The following is a 25746-nucleotide window of genomic DNA, read 5'->3' on the forward strand; positions in this document are numbered from 1 at the left end:
TACAGAGCTATTTACCTCTCCGTCGGATACTCAAAGTCCTGCAGTGACAAAGTGGAAAAATGTGTTTCATTCTTTGTGCTAATCAGTTTAAAAATTTGTTAAAAACATAACTTGCTGAGAGCACCTCTATACCTTATTTAACTTTTTGCCAGGCTACTGTCTTTTCCTCTCCTCCTCTTTAGGGCTACCCATCTCCACCCCTCCTCTCACTGAAAGGAACTCTCACTCTCACTCTTCTCAAACTCCTGCTTCACCTTCCTCTCCGTGCCCAGTGACTGATGTTCCAAGTGGGGAAAGTTAAGCAGATGGTTTCGAGCCCCACAATGTCCGGTCTACCTGTAAGCCTTGGCTGTTCTTTGAAGTCCCCAGCTAGTTGCTTTGGATACAAATGTTGATATCCCTTAAGCTTTATATTCCTCCTGGTTCAAAATATTGTGTGTACCAACCTTTATGTACTATAATGATGACCACAGAATTGCTTTATGTTGTCACAGTCTTACTGATTTACTCTGACAGGTTTCTGTTTGCAATAAAGATCCACACAAACTCTTAAAAGCATGAAACCTGGGGTGGTTATATGGGGTAAGACTTTAAAACAATCTGCAGAGTTCTGTTCAGTTCAGTTCTGTCTCCCTGAAAAACGTTAAAAAAAGTTAAATGTCTTTAATGGAGGACTGAAAGTCTCAGCTATCACGTTCTTAAAACACATGCCTTATTTGCGCTACTGGGATAAGCGACACTCAAGGGAGACTGGTCACTCAAGGGAGATGTGAGTACGTTCTTCAGTAAATACCAAATCAACTCCACCGTGTTCACTCACTTTATTTGATAAATTGCTTACAACATTGGAAACGTTATAGTTTTTTTTACACAAGCATCCCTGGAAATAGCCTTCTTACAAGACTGCTGATTTTCTGGTCTGTTTGCAAAGAAAGCAGCAGCAACAAATGCATTAGTTGATACAATATTTGTCTAAAGATACTCTAGCAGGCTTGGGTTACATCAAGTGTGACAGTCATAGGAAAATGTTTTACAAGCCAGCACACGATTGACTGGACTGAATTTGCATTGCACTCACTGGTGGCGTAGCAGACCATCTGCTCTTTTCTATCTATTGTTACAAGAATGAGACATGTAGGCCTGAAGGCTGACATCAGGGGAAGGGAGCACAGCAAGGCAAGTCATACTGGAACAGAATTGACTTCTAGTAAATCATGAATTGTGTGGACATTCGGAATAGAAATCATACCAGTAGAACAAAAACATTTTTTTGCATGAAATCGTAAATATAATTTATAATCATAAGTTGAACAGAATAATGCAATAAATGCGGAATATCATTGTTGTGGCTATGTTAAGAGGCGGGAGGTGGGATCCTATGGTTTGAGCTCCATTGGAACCCTGCAGAACAGTGAAGAGGGCTGTTCACTGGTGTGTTTCATGGATTGTTGGTTATTTAAGTGTAGTGTTGTTTATGTATTTTTTGACACTACAGGTCGCCTTTGCTGAATGTTGCACAGTACAGACACAATTATGATTGCACCGTTGAATCCTGGCTGATTAAATAATAATACGTCAACCAATTGGCATCCAAGGTCAACTCGCCGTATCCTCAATTATTTCCGCAAATGGGCGGCACCCAAGGAATATCCTCGAAGGCTTTTTTAAATTTGGCACGTTAACTTGGCACACACTTTTTCGGATGGTGTTTTGGCCACTTTGCAGTAAGTTTCGATAAAGTTCATCGACATCCAGTTAGTCTACAGCAAATACTCTATTAGCATTTGGCTATCTGCATATGTCATGTCTACTGCTGTTTGGCATTCGACAATGAATAGGCCTACCATGTGCATTATGGATCGGGATCAGCGGATCGGGGAGTGACCACACCGCGTACATCCATGATAGTAAGCTACCGAATAGACACCTAAATTCGCGAATTATTATCTCGAATGACCATATGATAGAATATAAAAGATTAGGCTATTATTATCCTTATTATTATTATGATTATAATTATTATTTTTATTATTATTTTTATATTGTTATTCTCTGCTTCTTTCCTTGGTGACCGCAGTAACATGCAGTTATGCAAAGTGAACAGGTGGTGGAAGCACAGTCCTTGCATTTTTTATATTCTACAGTAATCAATTAATACAATACTTAATAATATAATGTTATAAATATTCACATCTTATGTTTCACATTTGAACACAATGCATTTCTAAATAACCACATTTACTTCTTTTTGTTATTAAAGTCAAATATTTACATTAAAACTCCCCATGAAGAGCCTCAGAATACAAGGTAATAAAGACAAAAGTATGGATTTATGGTTACATTGCGAGAATCTCTTTTTTTCAGGGGGAATTAAGACATGACGTGCTTTTATAGAATTGGCAATGTTAAACGACCTAGGGCAAAAGCTCAATAAATGAATCAATACAAATATGAACTTGGAGTGCAGCAGAATAAAGATGTGTGACTGTGCACACAAAAAAGATTATACCAAAATGTACCAAGACACATTCAAATGTTTCCCGAACACAAAAGCGAACACTACTTGGTTTTGAGCCACTCCATCAGTGGAGTCGGGGCTAAACCCCATGCTCAAGGGTACAGCAATTAGCTGATGAGGAACCCCAAGAAATCTGGGTTTCTTCCGTAACTTTTTTGCCTACTTTCCTGATACCCATTATGTTTTCCAAAGCAGCATGTTTCCTTAGTTAGAAAAGAAAGGTAGCATTATGACTCAGCTGTTGGCCGAGCCCACCCTATTAGCCGTAATGATGTAACAGATGGCTCGTGCACTCACACCAAACCTCAAGATGGAGGATGGTTTTCATTTAAATGTATTGCACAACTGAAGGGCAGAGCATATAGTTCAAAATCGACGCCTATGTAACTATGGACATTTAATAGAAAGCAGTTACTCCGACAAGACAAGGTTTCATTTCATGTTTTTCATTTAAATGCATTGCACAACTGAAGGGCTGTATGTATAGGCCTACTTCATCAATGACGCAGATGGAACATGTGATACTAGAAGTCAGTTATTACGATAGAATATCCCAATGCCGGCGACAGCACTGCTGTCTTCAATCAAACAAACGAAGCAACCAGACAGTCCCTAAAGACACATCCTTCTCAGTTTTTTGTTAGTAAGTGAACCATATATTTTTTTTTATGGCTGTTCATGGGACGAGGAGATGAAACAGAAAGGCCACGTGACACTAATCCAAGCTATAACCTTTTACACCTGAGGAAATACAGGATTTTGAGCCAAAAAAATATGGAATCCATGGCTCTTGTCCACTTGCTCTTGGCATGTTAAAGAGAGTCGTCTCTCTTTTACACAGAAAACATTGCATACAGTCATGGTCAACTAGGAGTCATGGACTTATAGCCACATTGGTACTGACACAGTACAACCTAAGGCAAGACATTTTTATGTGACGCATATCCAAACACACACGCACAAACACACACACACACGCGCGTGCACTATGAAATGGCAGTGAACTAATGTGATACATAATTAATATAAGGTGACTAAGATGGTATGAGATCTGACAAGAGTATTACTGTTAAAAGAGCCACACTTGTGTACACACACACACACACACACACACACACACACACACACACACACACACACACACACACACACACCACACACCACACATTCTCTCTTTCTCTGAGCACTAATCCTGTCTGAAAGCATTCCACTTTCTCTGGATTCTGCCTCCCTTCCTCTTCTTTCCTCCTCCGTTACTGTGTCTCCAGTCAAGTCGATAAGGCACAGTGTGTGGCCAGGGTGAGATACCAAAGGCTGCAGAGTTCATGATTATATAACTAGTGTGGAGGCTGAGGAGGAGGAGGAGGAGGAAGAGGAGGAGGAGGAGGAGGAGATGTGCCAGGGTTAGCATGTAAGAACGACAGGGCAAGCGCTAGCCTGCATTGTGATGCTCGCTCGCCTGCTAATACATACACAGTGTTGCAGGAAACACATGCACACAGAGCATGTTAACGCATAGGTTGTTAACGCTCACACCCTATGCCTCACTTCCTATCGCCTCAGAACTTGCAGATGCGGCTTTGCACTGTTGCTATTTTCCCTACGTTCCGACATTCAGATCCTATGCCCCAAACCCTGCATTTGGATACTGGCGCAAGATCCTTTTACGACGTCTCTCGCTCTCTCTCTCTCTCTCTTTCACTCTCTCTCTCTTGACATGACCATGCTCTGTCCCATTTTTCCTTCTCTGTGACAGAGTGCTGAACAGGCAATTACACACACACACACACACACACACACACACACACACACACACACACACACACACACACACACACACACACACACACACACACACACACACACACACATTCAACCTGTAACTCTACTGCTTAATGGGCTGTTCCTCCCCCCTGTCTTCTGTTGGCCTATGACTGATACCACATTAAACATTTAGCAAAGCACTCTGGCTCTCTCTGTGACATCATCTTTTAGCGCCGCCAGGGTTCAGACTTTACACTGTGGAAAACAGGTGGAAATCTGATATAGTAGTCACCTTATACTCCTCCTAACCTCCTCCCCTCTGTCTTTCATACACGCATGCATACCGATGCCCAAAGAGCAGGTCAGCATTGCCCCACTGCATTGATTGTGACTGATCCCTTGGCTGTGTGCGTGAATACACATATGTGCATCCATGTGTGTGCATAATGTAAATCGTATGTTAATCGTACATACATATGCGATTGGTGTCTTACTTGTGTTGCAGGGCCAACAACGTGATGTTTCTGTCAGTAGTAGTAGCAGCCTACTTTGTTGTCTTACATTGTGTGCAATAAGCTACACTGTGAACAATATAGAATGTGTGAACAATGGTGCACAATTCGACAGAAGCCAAGCTGTATGTTATTTTTTTTTATCTACCCTCAAAACAATATTTGCCTCAGACTTAGACACCGCATACCAAATTCTCCATGAATTCATTAGAGGTTTTAGTCTTTGCTCTGACACGGCATGAGTGTGTTCTCGCGAGGTTTCAACCCATCACGGATGCACGAGCATTGGCGCACGCACGTACACACACCTACCTCCTGCGCTCTGCAACCCCTCCCGTCTCTGCTTTTCCTCTAGTCTCTTCAGCTTTGCCTGTCAGTAAGGTACTACTCCACTGTTGGAGGCTTCCCTCCCCCGGACTGTGTACGAGAGCAAGCCGCTGTCGTACCCTGAGGCACGGAGCTCTACTCTTACAGATTAACCATGGCTACAATCGTGACTTCGACCAGGTTTACCGACGAGTACCAACTCTACGAAGAGCTCGGGAAGTAAGCAGCTGTCGTAATGCACCGTGTTGCCTTGTCGTTTTTTTTCCCCACCCCCGCAACCCTGCTTAACAGTATACATGTTGTCTAGTGGTGTGCCCGCTAGCTGGTATTAGCTAAACAAACAACCGGTTAATGAGTCGGGATAGACTTTGCAATCAACCCATCGTAATTATGCGTTGACAGAAGCCTCCGAGGCAGACGAGGCTCCTGCGTCGTGGTCGGGGCTAAACGCCTCACTCGGGGCTGCGTGATTAGGCTAGCTAACCGTGCTCCCCGCATTCACGCCTGATGGATAGCGCACTAGCTAGCCACAAGCTACAACGTTACGCTGATATATCGATCAAGGGGCTAGGTTAGCTTGTTGACGGTGTTTCAGTAGCTCACGGATCGTGTGAAAGTTAACACATCTCGACGGTCTCGATGGACAGTGTCTGCTGCGTCGTCTCGGCGGTCGTATCGCTGCGGTGTGGCGAACGCGTCAGCGGGCGGTAGATGCGCTGGAGCAAAAGCCCTGCTCTGACATTTCGCGGCACGCTGGGTCCATGTATGACAGCTTCGTGTGCGCACCGTAGACCACAGGCTTGAGTCGGCACTACTAGGCCGACGATTTCTGTCTGAGCAGCTGCGGAGAAGCGTCCTATCCATATTTTTAGTCAGGAAAGTTGTGCAGTTATTTATTGCTTTCTGCTCGCATCATAAATCCTGTGCATTCGCCGCACAACAGCTGGCGTGTGCGACAGTTATCAACACACTAATTGTCATTGCGCGGCTTTAATGCAGTTAAAGTCCAGCAGATCAAATACACCACCATAATGGCGATTCGGCGTTTAACGTGTAAAAGCTAGTGACGTGGATTCTCGGAATTTAGATGACGGCAAGAAAACCGGGCCGCCACCTCAACATCAGCATCTGTTGTTTTTGGCCGGTACTTTTCCTCATCCGCCCGTTATCTAACCTAAACCTCAACCTGACATGTAGCGATGCGACCGTAATTCACCACTAGATTTGTCTATGCCCCATATTTGACCGTCGGGTAATTGACAGCCGTCAGTGACTTTGATTATTTCGTGAGGGGATTTAATATATTGCTTAGGCGATACAAACCGTCGCTCTGATTTGTCGCAGCTTTAAGGCCTACTATCTGTCTGTCTGGTTAGTGTTCGACGTTGGAGCTCGGAAAGGCTTTGACTCTGAATGATACCTATGTCTGATGATGGCCAATGTCTGCCCTTCTGCGCCGTTATCTGAATTCCTCTCACTCTAAAGCATGCTATCTTCTCGTTTCCCCGTCTATGGCCACCTCTAAATAATTGAAGCTAAGTGCAAAAACGAAGGTAGCAGAGGACAGTCTCCGCTCAGAGTTTCGTCATACAGACCACGATGACGACCCAAATGTGCTATAGCCTACTTCTTTCATAATTAAATAGATGTATTCAAGTACAAAATGCCCGCATTGAATTAATTTGTTCATTTCATAAGGAAGTTCTTGGATCACAGCCAATATTGACCACACACTACTATGTAGCCATAGGCCAAATTATGAACAGTCTGATGAATGAATGTTATCACTTCAAGTGTCTGTCAAGGATCAGCCACCACATGTTTTAAATAATTATACACAGGCCAGATCCAAATATTCACATTTGATTGGATCAGTTGTTGTGTAACACACTGGTTCCTTGGGCAGTATACACTAACATTGCAGTATTAATAATGCCTAAAAGTTTGTGTGTGTGTATGTGTGATTACTTGTATGTGTGAGAGGGAGATACAAATAGAGAGAGACAGAGAAAGGTTAGCATACACAAACAACCCGAGTCACGCGCGTTGACCCAATCTCAAATGTCACTGTGTGTGTGTCTGTGTGCATGTGCACAGATGTCTGCATGTGAGTGCAATTGTTGCACCCAAATGTAACTGTTCTTTGTCCTGCTCCTTCTGCTTAGGGGAGCGTTTTCAGTGGTGCGTAGGTGTGTGAAGAAGTCGTCAGGACAAGAATATGCCGCAAAAATCATCAACACTAAGAAGCTGTCTGCTAGAGGTAACTCTAATCTCTCTTCTCCTCAATCACTCACTCACCCACATGTACAGTTAAGCTTGTCGTCTAAATAAATTGATTATTGGATCCAATAAGCTTTTCTTTTTTTGCTGACGACCTTGCTCAAGAAGTGTTGTGACATGGTTGTGAACTAACCTACAGGACACCAGCAGTGTTGAAAAAGTCAATCTCTTTGTCAATGTCCTCCTTTCCACAACTCACTGGTATAACAGCTTAGTGTATGGGATGGGGCTGCGGAGTCCATAGTTGCTTGCTTCTGGAGAGTTATTTTCTAAGCCCTGCGTGCGCCTAGTCTCATACTGACTCCTGCCTCAACACACGTAGGCTGGGTTGGTGTATGCTCGGCCCAGGCCATGTTTGTGTGTATGTGCACGACTGCTTTGTGTAGGATGTGCTCTAATGGTTATATTGGTTCTCTCAGTATCCTCGGGGGGGGTGGTGTGGTGTATGGTGGGTTGGACAGAGGTGACGGGATTGGGTCATCCTACTTGTGGTACACCCCCACCACACGCACACGCACTTCTCTCTTCTCTCCTTCCTCTGCCTACAAATACAAAAAAGAAGGGAATCTTAATAGATTTTCTTTATCGCGACCCTACTCTTGCCTTTTATCCTCGCTCTGCCTTTTTTACGGTCTTCAGCCAATCCATGTTCCTCCCTCCATCCGTCCATCCCGCCTGCCTCTGACGGCTGAGGGGGATTGGTGTGAATTGAGGGTAATCCACTTATGCCAAATGTATGTCATCAGGCACTAAGAGACCTAAGACCCCAAGGATTCTATAGGCGCCTCCCTGTTTGCCCTGTTGTCGCCTGTGCCTGTTGGCATGGGCCTGTCTGTCTCTGGCAAAAAAAACGGCGTGCTTTGTGAGGGCCTGTGTCACAGTGCCATATTCTGAAGGGGGGGGCCACAGCACACCGCGTGTACAGGGTGTTTCTTTTCAAAGACCCAGGAATGATGTGATTGTTAGTTGTTAAGTGTTTTTAGGTCAATAGTCACAGACTCATAAGGGAAACATCGCTTCAGCATAATCTGTTGGCTCATTTGAGATGTGTAGAGACATGCGTGAGCGGCTCTATGCCTGATGTGCATGTGTCTGTTTGGTGGAAATGCAAGGGTGATGAAAGCTGGATAGGAGTGTAGAAGGAGGACTTAATGCCGCGCACAGCCACGCTGGGAGGGAGGTGACGTTCTGCAATGTTGACGGAAAGGGGTTGGTAATGTCACTCATGACTCTACTGACTCTGCAGGGCAAACAGACACGCACAGACACACACATACATACACACACACTCACAGACAGACAGACAGACACACCATGCACTCGGAGCAAGCGATGCGCGAGCAGGCAATGTGTCTGTTAGGATTTGTGTGTCTGTTTTTGCTTGACAGGGCCAGTGTGACCTGACGAGTGGCCTAGCGGGTAAGACTCTCAAAGCTCTAGAAAATACTGCAGTAATCTTGGGATGGGGTGGGGAGAGAAGGAGCTACTGATTATTACAACTGATTATTACACCGGTTTGAATGAGTGTGTTTAATAACAATATTCAAGGTGTCATATGTTTACAATTCAGCATATCTGGTGTTGTAATATCTGTAAAAACTTTGAATTAATTTCTTAATTGGTGTGTGTTGTGGGAGGTGGTCCAATCAACCTTTGGTGTGCCGATGTAAGATGGCTGTAGGCCCGCCCCACAGTAAAGCAGATGGCCAATTAGAAAGCAGCAGGAAGTGGGAGTAATTACCCGCCAGTCCACACACACACACACACACACACACACACACACACACACACACACACACACACACACACACACACACACACACACACACACACACACACACACACACACACCAACACCAACAAATAGGAGATTGAATGAATTAGTGCGTGGTGCAGTGACACTGCACCATGGCTGACAGACACGCGCGCGCACACAACACGCACAAAAAGGGGAGCTGTGATCCTCTCAGTGCAAATAAACGTCTTGTGTAATCCTCTCTCTATCTGTCTCTCTATGTCTCGCTCTCATCACTGGAGTAATTTATAAGAAAGCTGATGTCTCAGTCCCTCCTCCTACCCACCCATGTCTCTGGCTCTCTCTCTCCCTCTTTGATAAGAGTAACTCACACCTGTTTTTTTGTGATGGAGAGGGGCGGTATAGCAAGAATAGAAGTAGTAGCACTAGTGGCAGGGAGAGGGAGCGATCAAGTGAGAGAACGGAGAAGGTTAGCGAAAGGGCATGAGGGGATGTTGAATCAGCTTCACGGCCATGTCAAGGAGGATATGAAGGAAAATAATGTATTATATGACTTATTCAGAATAAAATTGCAGCTAAATTCCTTTTTATATTGCAGTAACACTGAGCTTATGGTTGTTCTAACAACCATGAAAACTGTACGATACCATGGGAAAAAAAAAACGATCTAATCTGCTTAAGGAAAGTTAAGTGTTAATTTCGGAGCCTAACTAGAATTGGTACAGCGTTTTAATGCAATGTTCACACATATCGTCAAAGCCCTGACACGGTACATAACACACTTGGAGGCACAGAACCTGACTCATGCCTTTTCATCAGTGGTAGCCCTGGGTGACCCCTGACCTTGCCTACGTAGCTGTTGCTAATGGTGAGGGGCGATGGCAGCTCCGAGTGATTTTTCCGCACTCTCACGGAGCCCACAAAGTCCACCGGGATGTGTGTGACACACACACACACACACACACACGGTACGCACACACGGTTAACAAACAGCTCCGTGTGTGTGCGCTGTGTGTTGATGTGATCAAGTGTCATTACTGGTTAAACATTGTGCGTTGAGGCCTCACAAAATGCAAGAACAATCTTCACCTTCCTTATTTGCACATCCGTCTGTCGTGTGTCTACAACTCAAATCCCCATGACACTTGGACCGGTCGTATTAATAATCATCACAGGAGGTTATGGCAGGTTGTCAGGCTCTGCATGACAGACATGGTGTCAGGAGGTGGCTCCACCGGGCCCTATCCAAAGCACCTGCTGCTGCTGCCCAGAGAATGCACCCAGGCCTTAGTCCGACGTCATTGTGGACACTTCTTTTGGTATTTTCACTCGGTTTGCGTGTTCTTTCCCGCCACTCATCTGTGTACAGCGACAGGAAACCGAGTTGAACGCCACACTGCAACTCGGATTGCAGAAGTCAGTAGCTTTGGCTCTTTCTTATCATTTTGGTACATATAAACAAGGGGCCGTAGTGGCTTCCTGTTTGGCTCTCACTTTGGGCCAATGTCATGTTGTGTCTGTGTTCTGCTGTTGCGGTTGGTCCTAACAGAGGACTCTGTCTTCCTTTCTCCCTCCTTCAGACCATCAGAAACTGGAGAGGGAAGCTCGCATCTGCCGCCTCCTGAAACACTCCAACATTGGTGAGCTTCTGTGTATATGTGCGTGTGTGTGCATGTTTATTTGTCTGTCTGTATGTGTGTGTGCGCGTGCCTTACCCATCCCATTATGTACTAAAGATGTTGTCATGGGCGCCCCAACCCCCCCCCAGACTCTCCGGTCTCATGCAGAATTTGCAACACATGCAAGGATGACGGATTTGGTAAAAGAGGAACAGTGCGGATTATAATTCAATCATTCTGAGTCCAGTAGCCCCTGCCCCGCACCAATGGATTTAGGTCTCGACACGCGCACACACACACGCGCACACTCAGGCTAAAGGTGACGGTCAGAGTGGGCTGTCAGCATGGATCGCATAAAAGGGTTTCAAGCCCTTGGTTTGGCACGGACTGTGTAAGAATGGCACAGAATGGAGCTGGCTTTGTGTTCCAGCCCAAAAACCGCTGAGAGGGGCAGACTTAGAAAGTTAGTGGGAGAGAGCAGGAGAGAGCGAGGGAGAGACAGAGAGAGAGAGAGCGAGGGAGGGAGGGATAGAGAGATAGATAGAGAGAGAGAGTAGGAGAGAGAGGCAGATGGAGGAAGCGAGCGAGAAGATGGGGAATTGGAGGTGGAGGAGGAGGAGGAGTAAGAAAAGAAAGCGAGCATTTAGTTAGAGCTCTTGGTTGCGGGGGCTGTCGTCCTTGTCTCATTACACAACACAGAGATGCTTTACATAACTGTTTTAAATACATGGCCTGGACAGGAGTCGGTGTCAGGGTTGAGCCACAGGTACAGTTCAGGTACAATGCATTTACATTGATAGTCATTTATCAGACAAGCTTATCCAAAGTGACTTGCAAAAAAGGGACTTGTACGCCTCCACTACCGTGCTTCTGTATTTTACTAAGGTATAAATATATGGACAAAGTTAACTGTAAAATCGGTGACGTTATTATGTTGGTCACTGTTATCACCCGGCCCACTTGGAACACACACACACACACACAGACACACACACACACACACACACACACACACACACACACACACACACACACACACACACACACACACACACACACACACACACACACACACACACACACACACACACACCTCCCCCCCGCCTTACACTTGTTCTCTCCCCTCTTCCCTGCTCAGTGAGACTCCATGACAGCATTTCAGAGGAAGGCTTTCATTACCTTGTCTTCGACCTGTGAGTATATTCTTAACAAGCGCGTGCACCTAAACGGGCATGCATGCCTTGACATTTGAGATTATATCCCTGACTGTAGCTTGTTTGTGTAAGCCAACCGCCCTGTTTCTCTCCCCCCTCCTTCTATTCTTCTACCCCTCTCCTTCCCCTCTCTCTCTCTCGCTATTTGTTTTTGTCTCTCGCTTCTCATTTCTCTCAGGGTGACAGGAGGGGAGCTTTTCGAAGACATTGTGGCCCGGGAGTATTACAGTGAGGCCGATGCCAGGTATGACACACATGCACACACAGAGACTGAATGAATTAGTGCGTGCTGCAGTGACACTGCACCACGGCTGGCAGACACACACGCGCGCACACAACACGTGCAGAAAGGGGAGCTGCGATAGACGCATGCGTGGATACATAGGATGCTTATTGCCATCATGATGCACATATGTATACACCATAGACACACACAAACTAGCATCATTTTTGGTTTGCTAGTGTTCCTTGCAGCAGCAGCATTCCTCTCATCAACAAGTGCATCAGTATTCTCTCTCTCTCTCTCTCTCTCTCTCTCTCTCTCTCTCTCTCTCTCTCTCTCTCTCTCTCTCTCTCTCTCTCTCTCTCTCTCTCTCTCTCTCTCTCTCTCTCTCTCTCTCTCTCTCTCTCTCTCTCTCTCTCTCTCTCTCTCTCTCTCTCTCTCTCTCTCTCTCTCTCTCTCTCTCTCTCTTCTTCCCCCCCCTTGGAGACCTTATCCGCCCTCTCTTCCATATTTCAGAATTCTTCTTTTAGTTCTCTCTCTCTGGTCCTCTTTTCCTACAGCAGCCCTTCCTCCCCACTGCGGCCGTGTGTTTTACAGCTTATTAAGTCTGCTGTATAATTGGATTAGGAGGGTCTTTATCTGTTAACGCACATGGGGGGGTTGGGGGGCTATAGAGAGCAACACACACAACAGAAGAACATTACTGCGACCCCCACAGGCTGCGGTCCCTCTCTGACGTCCTAAGCTCAGCGCGACCTTCGACCTCACAAACCTGTAGAGACCCTCACATGCCGCTGCCTTGTGCTGCAAACTGTTTGCCCGTCATGAAGGGGTTTCAGACCAGGCTTCCTAAAATACACCCCCTAGGCGTCGCTCGCTGCTTCAACACGTGGGTAACGTGTAGGGGATGCATTTCGTGGCGACCAGGGTTTGATTCCCACCTGTGGTCCTTTGCTAGATGTTATCCCTGTGTCTTCTCCAACATGTCTTCCTGTCTCTTCACTGTCCTGTCCACAAAGGAAAAATAGAACTTGGTTTTGATCAGTTTTGTGCTGTATTGCATCCACCCACGATGTTGCATGTTTTTTTCATTATTCTATATAGATTTGTGAATCTCACTGCATCAATGCTACTGTTATGATTGGAAGGGCTGATTTAATTTAGACTTCTGTGTGGAATAGCCACCGTTGGTACTCATTGGCTAATCCACTCAGCCATTACCCCAGCATTCGGCTGGCAGTCCTGTGTTATCCTTCTAAGGTCTTGGCTTTATAAAGGGGGAACAATCAAACACCTTTTTTTAATAGTTTATCAGTTGACATGACAACCTTTAATGTTATATAGATTTTTATGTTTGCGCACCAGTCTTTAAAAACCATACAAATAATGAGGTTAACAAGAAACAGAGATCTGATTCAATTGAATAACTCGCACACCATTACCCATTTTCTCTCCCAACCGCACTTTTATATATGCTTTATTAGTCTGGTTCTAAAAATTAAATTATTATTTTATTTTTATTTTTTTAGCATTTAGATCTACATCAGTAGTTTAATAAGATGTTTGCCATTCGAAAATATTGTTCTTCATTGAATATAATGGAAAATGTACAGCATATAGAAGTATATGTAGCATTTTCCTTTTCCCCCCCAACTCAGTACAACCAAGTGTCTGTTTTTACAAAAAAGGGTCACATGAAGTTGCTCTTCCCATAAGTCCACGTCCTCCAAGTGGACCAATGACATTGAAGTGTCTGTCCGTCTGTCTATGTAGTCAGTGTATCAGCCAGATCCTGGAGAGCGTCAATCACATCCACCAGCATGATATCGTGCACCGGGACCTCAAGGTGAGTGGCTGCCCGTTGCCGTGACGACCACACACACGCGCGCACACACACACACCTTAGCTCGTGGCCATGGCAACGCATGGATGGCTCTGGGTTGCTCCGTCTCTGTGTTTCTACCTTCCCCCCTACCACCACCACCACCTCTTCAAATGTCTTTCTTCTCCTGTTTGTTCTCCCTCTATCTGCCTCAGTCAAGTGATTACATGTCTGTCCTTGACCACAGCTGTGCGTGTGTGTGTGTGTGCACGTGCGTGCGTTTGTGTGTTGTGTGGGCTTATTGATTATTGCTGTGTGTGTGCGTGTGTGCGTGAGACGTTAGCCGGAGGTTAGCCCTCACCTGTAGCAGGGAAATTAGGATATTCGGACAGCGTGCAATCACACTTAGTCTCCCAGATCGTGATAGTGAGAGGGCTGGCTCCGTGCACAGCCTCTGCTGTGTCTTGCAAAGGGGCCCATTATGAGAGGCTTGATGGCATGGATGAACTGCGAGTGGTTGCCATGACAACTTGCATGACATCACATCAGCTGTGCAGTGACGGGGGAGGGGTTTTTGGTTGTCTGTTTTTTTTTTTTATTCTCCCGATTTGCACCTAAATAATGGATGAAATGCCGCTAAAATAATGACATTAATATTTTTATCATTATTCACCCTAAGTGTTGCTGGGGGTGGGGGGGGGGGGGTTGAATCTCAGAACCAGGGGGAATCTGTTAAAACATGTGTGTCTGTATGGGTGCGCATGTTAGCACACTTGTAGCCAGAGAATAACACTATTACCTCCGGTGCTGTCTCTCTGATTTGTTGGCCTTTTATCCTGAGTGGGCTTTTACTGCAGCTCTTTATGTTGGACTGCCCAAACAGCGTCCATTTAGAACACCGCATCTCCCGCACGCGCACACACACGCGCACACGCGCACACTTTCTCCCTCACACCAACAACACACTTTCCATTTAGAATGGAGTCTGCAGTGCTGCCTAAATGACTCCCAAGTGGTTTCCATGGCTACGAACCCATGCCCATATAAGGCGTCGTGGAGAGACCACTCAGCCACTCATCCTCCACTACTTCCTTGTTTTTCCGTCCATCACCTTTTCTTTTCTCAAACTTGCACCTGCCCGTTTACTGCATGTACACACTAACGCACCACCCACTTTCTAATGGTGTGTGTGTGTGTGTGTGTGTGTGTGTGTGTGTGTGTGTGTGTGTGTGTGTGTGTGTGTGTGTGTGTGTGTGTGTGTGTGTGTGTGTGTGTCCCAGCCCGAGAACCTGTTGCTGGCCAGTAAGATGAAGGGAGCTGCAGTGAAATTGGCGGACTTTGGCCTGGCTATTGAGGTCCAGGGAGACCAGCAGGCCTGGTTCGGTAAGAAGTCCTCCCTCTCTCTCTCGCTCACCTGCTCCCTGTGGCCAATCTTTATCTGATCTTGTATTGTGTCTGCTGTACAGCACCACATAGTTGGCACCTACATTCACAAAAATGCACACTCACATTCAGAGGAATACGCATTGATGGCCAGGGCCTCAAACTTAAACCATCATCCGTAGCCTTCATGCTTTCATATGAGTATGCATACATCAATATTAAATGATGCCTACCTCATTTAATATTATACGAGGGTTGCCATTGTAAAAAGACAAATGCTCCCACATGCTGTCAACAGAGATGTTTTGGTCTCGGTGCTTTTGCCAGGGGCAATGCCTTTAGAACTTGGTTGGTTTTCGAGTTTCCTGGAGAGTTTCCTGGAGTTTACTCACAAAATGACCATGCTCTTGTTATCAAACAGTCCTGCCTCAATGCAAACCCTGATCTGCAGGATGAAATCAACCTCATTCTTTTGCTTTCATTTGTGATCTGGCAGGCTTTGCGGGCACCCCTGGCTATCTCTCCCCTGAGGTCCTGAGGAAGGACCCCTATGGAAAGCCTGTGGATATCTGGGCCTGTGGTAAGTCCTACAAAACAAAACAAAACAATGGTCGAATGAGCTGTTGAATGATGTTTTACTGACATAGCAGGCTGTCTTCATGGTTGGTTTGGTGAGAATTTCATCTCTATATCTTCCCACTGCCTTTCTCACATTGAGCAAAATGTTCTGGTTTAATAGGTCCACAGAGAAGATCTAAAACATTGGAGGCTTCTGCAGCCATTTCATTGTCCCACACGTGTCTGATCAAAAAACACATTGAATGCCCTATCCATGTAATCTTGGGAGGACTTGTCTGTTGCCTGAATTCAGCTTTCAGTCTCTCAATTCTGACTAAGCAGACTGCCAACGTGTCGATAGGACACGTTGTCCGACTTGTCTGTTGCTTGTTGTCTGTTGCTTGAATTCAGCTTTCGGTCTCCCAAGGCTGACTAAGCAGTCTGACTAGCACAGTGGTCAGGAACCTAAGGCTTTAGAGCCTTACTTGGCTCTGTCAGTGATGCATGTGACTGGCCAACAGGGCTGAATATAGACCGCAATGGCAAAATATATAAAAAATAATTACGCAACATACTGTGTACAAAATTTTCATTGGACAAAGTCCCTAAGCTGGGTTCAATTTCAGGTCCAATACAAAAACTTCTATTTCCCAAAATACCAGTGCCTACCATCATGAGTAGACCATAAAAGAAAGGGATGATGAAAATCTATAATTCTTTCCAGCTTTAACATCATGTCTAACTAGCAGTGAGTGAAGACCTTTTCCGAGAAATTGAGGAATATTGATTGAAGGACAACCCCTTCTTGGGCTTCTTTGAACCGTTTCATGTAATTAAACTATTATGGCTGGACCCACTGAAGAAGGTTCCGGACCCCGGGTCCAGGACCAGGGCGATGTATGCTGAGCTCCTCCCCGGTTACCTCACTGACTCTGTGTCTCTTGCCCCCCCCCGCCAGGTGTAATCCTCTACATCCTCCTGGTGGGATACCCTCCATTCTGGGACGAGGATCAACACAAGCTCTATCAGCAGATCAAAGCCGGGGCCTACGACGTGAGTGTGTGTCTGTGTGTGTCTGTGTGTATGTGTGTATGTGTGCTAGGGCCATTAAGCCTTGGCAACGGTTCAAGATCTGTCGTTTTATTACCTGCTCCGGTGGCATCGACACGTTGTCATATCTTGGCACGCAGTTGTGTAATCTACATTGATTGTAGGGAGATTTATCACATGTGATCCAGCCACAGCCCTGTGTTTGGAATGTGCAGGGAGTAAAGTTAATGGAATGTCTCCTACCATCCATATTGCGGTATTAAGGGTCATTGAGGAATACAAATTTTGAAAGCAATATTGTGCTATAAATCGTTATTTTCCAAAAGTGAATATATTATGTTCTAATTTATGACCCTGTGTGTGTGTGTGTGTGTGTGTGTGTGTGTGTGTGTGTGTGTGTGTGTGTGTGTGTGTGTGTGTGTGTGTGTGTGTGTGTGTGTGTGTGTGTGTGTGTGTGTGTGTGTGTGTGTAAATGTCAGTGAAAAGGGCGGCGCTGTGAGGGTTTTGCGAGCGGGTTGGTGAATTTTTAATAGTGGCCGATTGAGAGGTGGTCTAGAGCTATTGATCCTAACTGGGCCTCCCTGACGCATTGCAGGTGTGTGTGTGTGTGTGTGTGTGTGTGTGTGTGTGTGTGTGTGTGTGTGTGTGTGTGTGTGTGTGTGTGTGTGTGTGTGTGTGTGTGTGTGTGTGTGTGTGTGTGTGGTAGGTATAGGGATATCCTTCTGTGTGGGTCTCGGTGCTAATCAAGTTACAAGGCCGCTTCCAGACTACGTCTCGGGATCTCAGCCTCGGTCTATAGACAGTAGAGGTGTTACTGCAAACAAACAGGCTGATGCCCCAAACCAGAAGAACTAGTTGAGTCACCGTTGTATACATTTTAAAGAGCACTCTCTCCTACTTAGGTTAATTCTGAGGAGTTTTGTTCAAATATTCTGGATTATTGTATCCATGTTCACAGCGACTAGACGGATATTATCTTGAACGATGTTTGGGGGAATAGGATATGGATCATAATGTTGTGTAAAAAGGTTGTAATTGAAAAGGGAAAAAGGGTTTTGGAAATGCCATTTGGTTGTAAGAAATGCAACCATAGGCTTCGAGTGGAACATTTTTAAGCAATTAGTATCTATTATTCCTAATGCACTTTCTCCAGATGACGGGAATTAGGGTTGGGACTGCTCTGCCGGTCATGGCAAGAAATACTTGAAACGTTTAAAAAGTTAAGGAGCCAAAGACTCCTAATCGATGAAAAATGGGAGTTTGTTACGTTGCGCAAAGTCCAATTTGTTGACTTCAGTCCAAGGCTTCTTGTAATTCGCCATATTTCGTCATGTGGCCGCTTGTTATGAACAGTCTGGGTGAGAACCTGCCAGGTGTTTACAACATTGTATTCCTCCATTGCATTGTATCCCCTTTGGAGGAGCCCATTGGTCCTATTGACCCTAAACATGAGTGTAATGGTACCGTACGGAGGGGAGGACCCGACCGCACTCTACACGCCGCTAATGCAGTTAGGTTCACCGTGGGTGAAAGTGAAGCATCCCCTATTGGATTTTCCTATTCGCCTCCGTTCTCATTCCCGTTTGACGACCCCCCCTCCCCCGACTTCCTGTAGTTTCCATCCCCCGAGTGGGACACGGTGACCCCGGAGGCCAAGAACCTGATCAACCAGATGCTGACCATCAACCCGGCCAAGAGGATCACATCCGAGCAGGCCCTGAAGCACCCATGGGTCTGCGTAAGTACCGGTCCCTTTCCCCATCTCCTCACGTCTGGAAAGCTTTTTAGATTGGCATCGCCACCTTTTAGAGGGAGAAGACACCTATACGCACACACGCACACTAACAAATATAACAATACACACCCACATGCACTCGTAAAAGAATAACCATGATCAATACACACACTCCAATTAAAGCATAACAATAATCAATACACACTCCGATTAAAGCATAACAATAATCAATACACACACGGCAATAAATGCCTCTGAATAATCAACGCACAACCACAGCAATAAATCACAGACACACACACACACTCAAAATATGAATAACAATAATCAACACACACACTCCACAATATATGAATAACAATAATCAACACACGCACTCTGCAATATATGAATAACAATAATCAACACACACACACTGCAATATATGATTAACAATAATCAACACACACACTCTGCAATATATGAATAACAATAATCAACACACACGCACTCTGCAATATATGAATAACAATAATCAACACACACACACTCTGCAATATATGAATAACAATAATCAACACACACACTCTGCAATATATTAATAACAATAATCAACACACACACACTCCGCAATATATGATTAACAATAATCAACACACACACACTCTGCAATATATTAATAACAATAATCAACACACACACTCCGCAATATATGATTAACAATAATCAACACCCACCCAGTTTACATGCTGTCTCTATAAAGCTGCTCTCGTCCCTCCTCTCCTCCCACAGCAACGCTCCACAGTAGCGTCCATGATGCACAGGCAGGAGACCGTGGAGTGTCTCCGCAAGTTCAACGCTCGTCGGAAACTCAAGGTACTGTCGGGGACCCCCCGTACCCCTGTCACTCTCGCCACTCTCACTGGCTCACTATGGACCCAGAAATACACGTTGAGTCGACTGGATGGCACATGAAGTGGACTGACCCACACAAAGCCATCCCGCTCTGTCTCTCTCTATCGCTCCCGTTCTTGTTTTGAAATTGACGGTAATGTAAAATTGTGCCGTCAATTTTCCTCTTTCTTTGTCCCCCAGGGAGCCATTCTCACCACTATGCTGGTGTCTAGGAACTTCTCAGGTTGGTGTTCCTGGCACACACGGTGTCCCCTTAACCTCTGTCTGATGCCCACGTAATTATATATATTATATGTTTACCCGCTTGTATGTATTTGTGTGTTTGTACATATATATGAATAGGAGCTGTAATATCTCTCGTATTATCTCATGCTCATAGTAGCGCGTGTAGAAGTGTTTCCTCAAACTACTGTTTTCGAAGCCATCTGTCACGCTAGATAACAGAACCGCAAGGGTTTATTCTAGTGTGTGTACGTGTGTGTAGACTCGAGAAATAAACAAACAAGTGACGTGTTCCCAGGGCTACACTATAGCTAACGTAACACTGTGACATTCTGCAACGTACCATACCAGATGCTGTTTCCCTGTTGACGCTAACATGTCTCTCCCTGTCTGCGAGTCTCCCTCCTTCTGACGAGGCCTGGGAGTCTGCGAGTGTTTGTTTGTGTGTGAGCTTCCGACGGAGGGAGTGCGTGCCTCGTCTCTTCTACAAATGTCTGCATAGTGAAGGTTTACTGCAGGCGTGCCAGAGTGGGGTGTAGTGCGTACTGCGCCGTGCCAATACTACACGTCTCAATAAGCGTGTTTAGAGTGGCGGCCCCTGGTTCACTGTCCACTATTCAGCCTTCGACCAAGTAAACCCCGGGGTTCCAGGTTTGGGCCCTGGTCCTGGGCGACTACCGGGGCGCTAGCTTATCCTGGGTTAGGGTACACCGCCCGTAGTGGCCCCCGGCGCCAGGCCCCAAACGACATAGACCAGAGTTACCTCTATGCAGCGCCTCCCAACTGTAGCATCTTTTTGTCCAATAGTGGGCCGGCAGCATACCAACTCTGCTGCTGCCGCCTCCTCCACGGCCTCGCTGGCTCAGGAAGGTACGTCCCAGAGAAACGCCCAGACACTTCCTGTCTCTGCACACACACGCACGCACACACACAGGCGAATACACGCACACGCACACAGGATGTGCACAAACAAATACGGCTATTTCCTTACTGTGAGATTCAAAGCATGGATATAACCCCCTACGGTCTACCCAGTCAGGCCACATTCAGTTAGCCCATGCATGCATTATTTGAAAGCAAAACAAAAGTAGCCGACACCGTGCAATTGTTTATGTGGCATATGCTCAAGCGCAAAGCAAGTCATTGTGCCACCACCAGCTCATTGTGGGCAGATAAAAAAAAAAAGCCTTCCGCAAGAGGACTGTGCTTTGTTTAGAGGAGCAGTAGTGCAGCCACTACTTAAGGTTCCTCTTTACGTCTAGCGTTGCTTTATGCACCCCAACAGCATGTCTGGTATGTCCCTCTGCGGTTATAAACCTTAGACGCATCCACACATTCACGCGCATGCATTTTACGCGTCATACGCCTAGTTATGTTCCTCTGCGGTAAGAACCCTTGAACGCATCCACACATGCAAACACGCATGCATTTTAGGTGTCATCCACCACGTCAGTACACACTGATTCACTGGTCTGGACACCCTCCCCCCGGCTCTCGCGCCAGGGCTGGGACGGTCTCTGATGGGGCGTGGCTCTCTTCAGGGGAGGCTTGCAGGAGCTGGGTTGGCGTGCTGCCATCGTCGAACCTGGGTTTGGTGTGGTGTGGGGGGGGGGGGTGGGTTGGCCGGGTGGGGGCGTCTGAGGGGTGGAGCCTGAGGATGCGGGAGAGACACAAGCGATATGCAGGAGATGATAAGATATCGCATGGACCACAAATTGACCCAAAGCAGTGTGCAAGGTTGGAAGAGATACGCAGTGTCTTGGAGAATTCAGGTCTTAAACGGTGCTATTGATGCGGTCTAGCCTCATTTTCTATTCCGTATCGTCACTCTAATATCATTTACGCAACTTAATTGCATTAGGACCAAACAAATTCGGCCGTTGTCCAAAAAATAATGCTGCATCGTCACTTAGTGTGATCGACCGCTTTGGTGGAAGGCTGCATTGATTGGAAAGGATAAAAAAAAGAGAAAAAAAAAGATGTATTACAGAGGTATACTGCTGATGTGTAAACACATAGCATACAATAGCTAATACATACAATAGCTCAGCACCCCAGGTGTATAAATGCCTCCAGAGCTACACAAGGGGAACGGGAGGTCGCTTGATGACAGGCGGCCAACTGCCCATCCTCCCTTTGCTCCTTATGTCGCTTCCTCTCCCCCGCATCTGTTCAACGACTTTTTCTTTATTCAAATGTGGGACCGAAGGGCAATGAAGTCTCCCGGTTAAGTTTGGTAAAGTCGTAAAAAAAAAAAAAAACGGGCTCCGCTCTCATTCTGCCAGACGGGCGGAACGGGTGGGGGTGAGGGTGGGGGTTGGGGTGGGGGTGGATGGTGAAGGTCGGCGATTCCGCTGGTGGCTCCCCGAGGTTCAGCAGCTGTTAGGATCAGACTTGGTAAAGCAGAACGCGATTCTCTGTCACTTTTTGGGCTTGTCACCCGGAGCAGAGGATCTCCTTCTGCTCTACCGCACACCGAGAGGGTCATCGTCAGAGCAGGAGCTGTATGTCGGACAGGCAGAGTAGGGTACGGAGTGTAGATATCTGCCCCGCACCTTGCGGGGCTAGCGAAAGGGGTCGGACCCCTGAAAGTGAAAGTGAAAGTGGTGGTTTGACTGTGCGAGTGTGAGCCCTGCGTCTCCTGGGGCTGCTCCATTCTGCGGAGGCCCGGGACCCATCGCCAGTTTGTAAGTTCTGTGAATACACCCCCTTCAACGTCGTTCTCCCCCCCCCCCCCCCCCTATTTAATTTTTTAAATCCTCCTTGTGATTGGACCCCTGGTACTCCCTCCTTTTAGTTTTTCTAGTTCCCCATTGCCCCCGCCTCTTCTCATTGGTGATGCATGTGATGCTCCGTCTCACCCAATGACGTCGGCTCGACACCGTGCATGTGTTGCAACCGTGCATGTGAATGATTTGATTTGTGTGTCGTATTTTATTTATTCATTGATAAGGCCGCCAGATAGGCCTGGCTGGCTGTTTTGTTGCATGGAAATGGCCTGTGTGGTTTAACACTTGCGCTGCACCATTAAGCCACCGGATGTTCTCTAACGGCGTTATTGCTGGGCTGAAGGGCGTCATAAACATCCCTGTGCATATCCTTATTCTGATGTTTTACACCATCTTCCGCGTCACCCAGGTACACATTTTAGAGAGTTCTGGGCTGCTCTGCTTGGCTGCGGTAGTAAGAGTCGTAGCCAAACAACAGGGTAAACACACGTTAGCCAACTCACATTCACACTCACACACACTCACCCTCACAATCTGGTGGCAAAATGGAAGCTCGGCACTCTTGGGGCTGTAATTTGTATCGTTGGTTTGTCCTTTTGGATGTTGCATGGGTGACCGAGACGGAAGATGTTTGTGTACAAACACGGCAGGGCATCAGAAGCATGGCTGGATACCACAAGACCCTGTCTGGTTGCGAAAACGCCCATGCTCTCTGTTCCTCTACTCTTATGCATTGCGCTAAGGAGCTCACTCATTAAGAAACCCCATCCCCCTTCCTCTTTTTTGTTTGTCAATGCTCCCTCTTGTCTCCCCCCCACAACCCTTTCCCTGCCTGTCTCTTTATTTTGCATTGGAACATGTTTGTGTACCAACACGGCAGAGCATCAGAAGCACGGATAGATGCCACAAGACCCTGTCTGGTTGCGAAAACGCCCATGCTTTGTTCCTCTACTCTTATGCATTGCGCTAAGGAGCACACTCATTAAGAAACCCCATCCCCCTTCCTCTATTTTGTTTGTCAATGTTCCCTCTTGTCTCCCCCCCCCCCACACCCTATCCCTCGCTGTCTCTCTATTTTATTTTGCATTGGAAGGTAAGAGATTTCAGGAATCCAATTGTGTGCCCGTGTGCTTGTGTGTGTGTGTGTGTGTGTATGTGTGCGCGTGTGTGTGTGACGACATGTAAGTGCATGCATGTGTGCGCGCACTTCCATGCTCGGGGAGTGCGTCGGACCGTCCGTGCATACGTCGAGCAAAGGAGTGCAAATTGCCTACGGGGGGGGTATTTGGAGCCCCAGCCTGACGAGAGATGGCGGCGGCCTTTAAAGGAAATCAATGACTTAAATGAACCTGGCTCATCCTCGTCAGCGCTGGCGGCCGCCTCGGCCCGCGCGCCGAGGCTGCCAGACAGGAAATGGATTGAGAAAGTTTACTTAGCTCTCAGCCCACCCACCCCACCCCCACCCCCTCCCCCTCCCCCCCCTCCCTGCTGCATCCCCTATATCCCCAGATGGCAGTGACTGGATGTGTATAATGGGAATTAGTAACAAATCCTGTTAACCTACGCGGAACACACCCAGTCAGAGATCCATCCAAAGCTGGTTGGGGCACTGGCTATTTGCCAGGCCGTCGCGCACCTCATTTTGAAGTGTAGCTCTTCGTCGGGGAAGGGGAAGGCATGCTTATACTTGTTGGGTTATTGTTTTAAAATGATGGAAAATGATATCGGATTCCGTCGGATGATTTGGGTTGTGCTTTAAGCGACGGCTGGCTGATTTTCTCGAGCCCATTTGAAGCATACTGAAAAAAAGGCAAAAGGCTGGGAATTTCTAGCACGGTCCACAGGGAAATTTATACTCTGTCCCTCTACTGCGCTCTCTCTCTCTTTCTCTCCCTCCTTTTACAGCATGCAAAAGTTTACTCAACAAGAAGTCCGACTCAGCCAAGGTAAGCCTGCCCAATCCCATTACTTTGATTCCTCTGCTCTCTTTCCTTCTCCTCTTGTCTGTCCTTTTTCTCTCTCTCTCTCGCTCTCGCTCTCTCTCGTGCTCTCTCTCTCTCTCGTTCTCTCGTGCTCTCGTGCTCTCTCTCTCTCTCTCTCTCTCTCGTGCTCTCGTGCTCTCTCTCTCTCTCGTGCTCTCTCTCTCTCTCGTGCTCTCTCTCTCTCTCTCGTGCTCTCTCTCTCTCTCTCGTGCTCTCTCTCTCTCGTGCTCTGTACCTTTCTCTTAGTTGATCTAAATTACACTTATTTCAAGCACACGAGTGTAATGCAATCTGTGTATTTAAATATATCTATATCCCAGTGTCGGGTTTCGTTTTGGGGTAGAAAAAATTAAGGTTTATCCCTTCCTGTCTTCCCCCAACACACACACACACGCCTCCACAGACTGGCCTCTTCTCCGACTTGTTGCAGCTCACGCTCCACTCTCCTCTGGTGGTTCTCCCCCAGGGACCGGGGAGAGTGTGTGTTGTATATCCACACTGTGCCGTTAAGTGGCCCAGTCATGGAGAGTTAGTGGAGCGGTAAAGAGGACGGTCCGGAAGACCATTCTGCTACACTCACCACTTGGCTCCTGCCATTTACTCACTTTGCTCCCAACAGCACCAGGGGGCTCCGGCCAACATAGGCCCAACCCCTTCCCCCCACCCACCCACCCACCCACCACACCCCCCCCCCCCCCCCACACCCACCTTCATCCACCAATCCGTCCTCCACCACCCACCCACTCACCACCCTCCCTCCCTCCCTCCCTTTTTACATCTTTCCCTAAATGCTGTGCGAATCTAATGCATTTGTGCCTTTTCTACCCTCCCCCCCCCCCCCCCCACACCGCCCTCCTCTCTCTGTGCACACCGCCTCGCACCCCCAGCCCTCGACCAACAACAGTAAGAACAGTATAGTGAGCGCCATCAATGCCCTGAAAGACAGCAACATGGGAACCAACTCCCAGATGGTACAGTAGGCCGCCGCCACCTCCCCCTCTTCTAACCCCATCCTGCTTCTAACACGAGTAGCGCCGTAGAGTCATGGCTGGCCTTTCTTTCTAACCCGCTACACCACCAGCACCCCCCCCCCCCCCTCTTCTGAACCTACAATGGATTGTTATTTGGCTAACCGCAATGCAACTAACCTACTAGCAA

The 25746-nt window shown here is 46.9% G+C and overlaps 1 protein-coding gene across 5 annotated transcripts in view; it reads left to right on the plus strand.

Moving 5' to 3' along the window:
• Nucleotides 1–5093: 5093 nt before the first annotated feature.
• LOC132447032 (calcium/calmodulin-dependent protein kinase type II subunit gamma-like) overlaps nucleotides 5094–25746 on the plus strand; it is a 24283-nt gene continuing 3630 nt past the window's right edge. The window contains exons 1-15 of one of the 5 annotated variants that reach the window (XM_060037646.1): nucleotides 5094–5340; nucleotides 7287–7381; nucleotides 10738–10797; nucleotides 11915–11969; nucleotides 12169–12234; nucleotides 13987–14059; nucleotides 15316–15418; nucleotides 15915–15998; nucleotides 16935–17029; nucleotides 18642–18764; nucleotides 19533–19616; nucleotides 19836–19878; nucleotides 20685–20747; nucleotides 24512–24641; nucleotides 24824–25268. In XM_060037646.1, coding sequence (XP_059893629.1) covers nucleotides 5276–5340; nucleotides 7287–7381; nucleotides 10738–10797; nucleotides 11915–11969; nucleotides 12169–12234; nucleotides 13987–14059; nucleotides 15316–15418; nucleotides 15915–15998; nucleotides 16935–17029; nucleotides 18642–18764; nucleotides 19533–19616; nucleotides 19836–19878; nucleotides 20685–20747; nucleotides 24512–24641; nucleotides 24824–24941 — 1257 coding nt within the window. In that variant the 5' untranslated portion in view covers nucleotides 5094–5275 and the 3' untranslated portion in view covers nucleotides 24942–25268. Of the gene's footprint in view, nucleotides 5341–7286; nucleotides 7382–10737; nucleotides 10798–11914; nucleotides 11970–12168; nucleotides 12235–13986; nucleotides 14060–15315; nucleotides 15419–15914; nucleotides 15999–16934; nucleotides 17030–18641; nucleotides 18765–19532; nucleotides 19617–19835; nucleotides 19879–20684; nucleotides 20748–24511; nucleotides 24642–24823; nucleotides 25269–25475; nucleotides 25560–25746 lie in introns of those variants that run through there. The other 4 variants (XM_060037643.1, XM_060037645.1, XM_060037644.1 and 1 more) reach the window with 4 other exon arrangements.

Source organism: Gadus macrocephalus, chromosome 18 (assembly GCF_031168955.1).
Source record: "Gadus macrocephalus chromosome 18, ASM3116895v1".
NCBI lineage: Eukaryota > Metazoa > Chordata > Actinopteri > Gadiformes > Gadidae > Gadus > Gadus macrocephalus.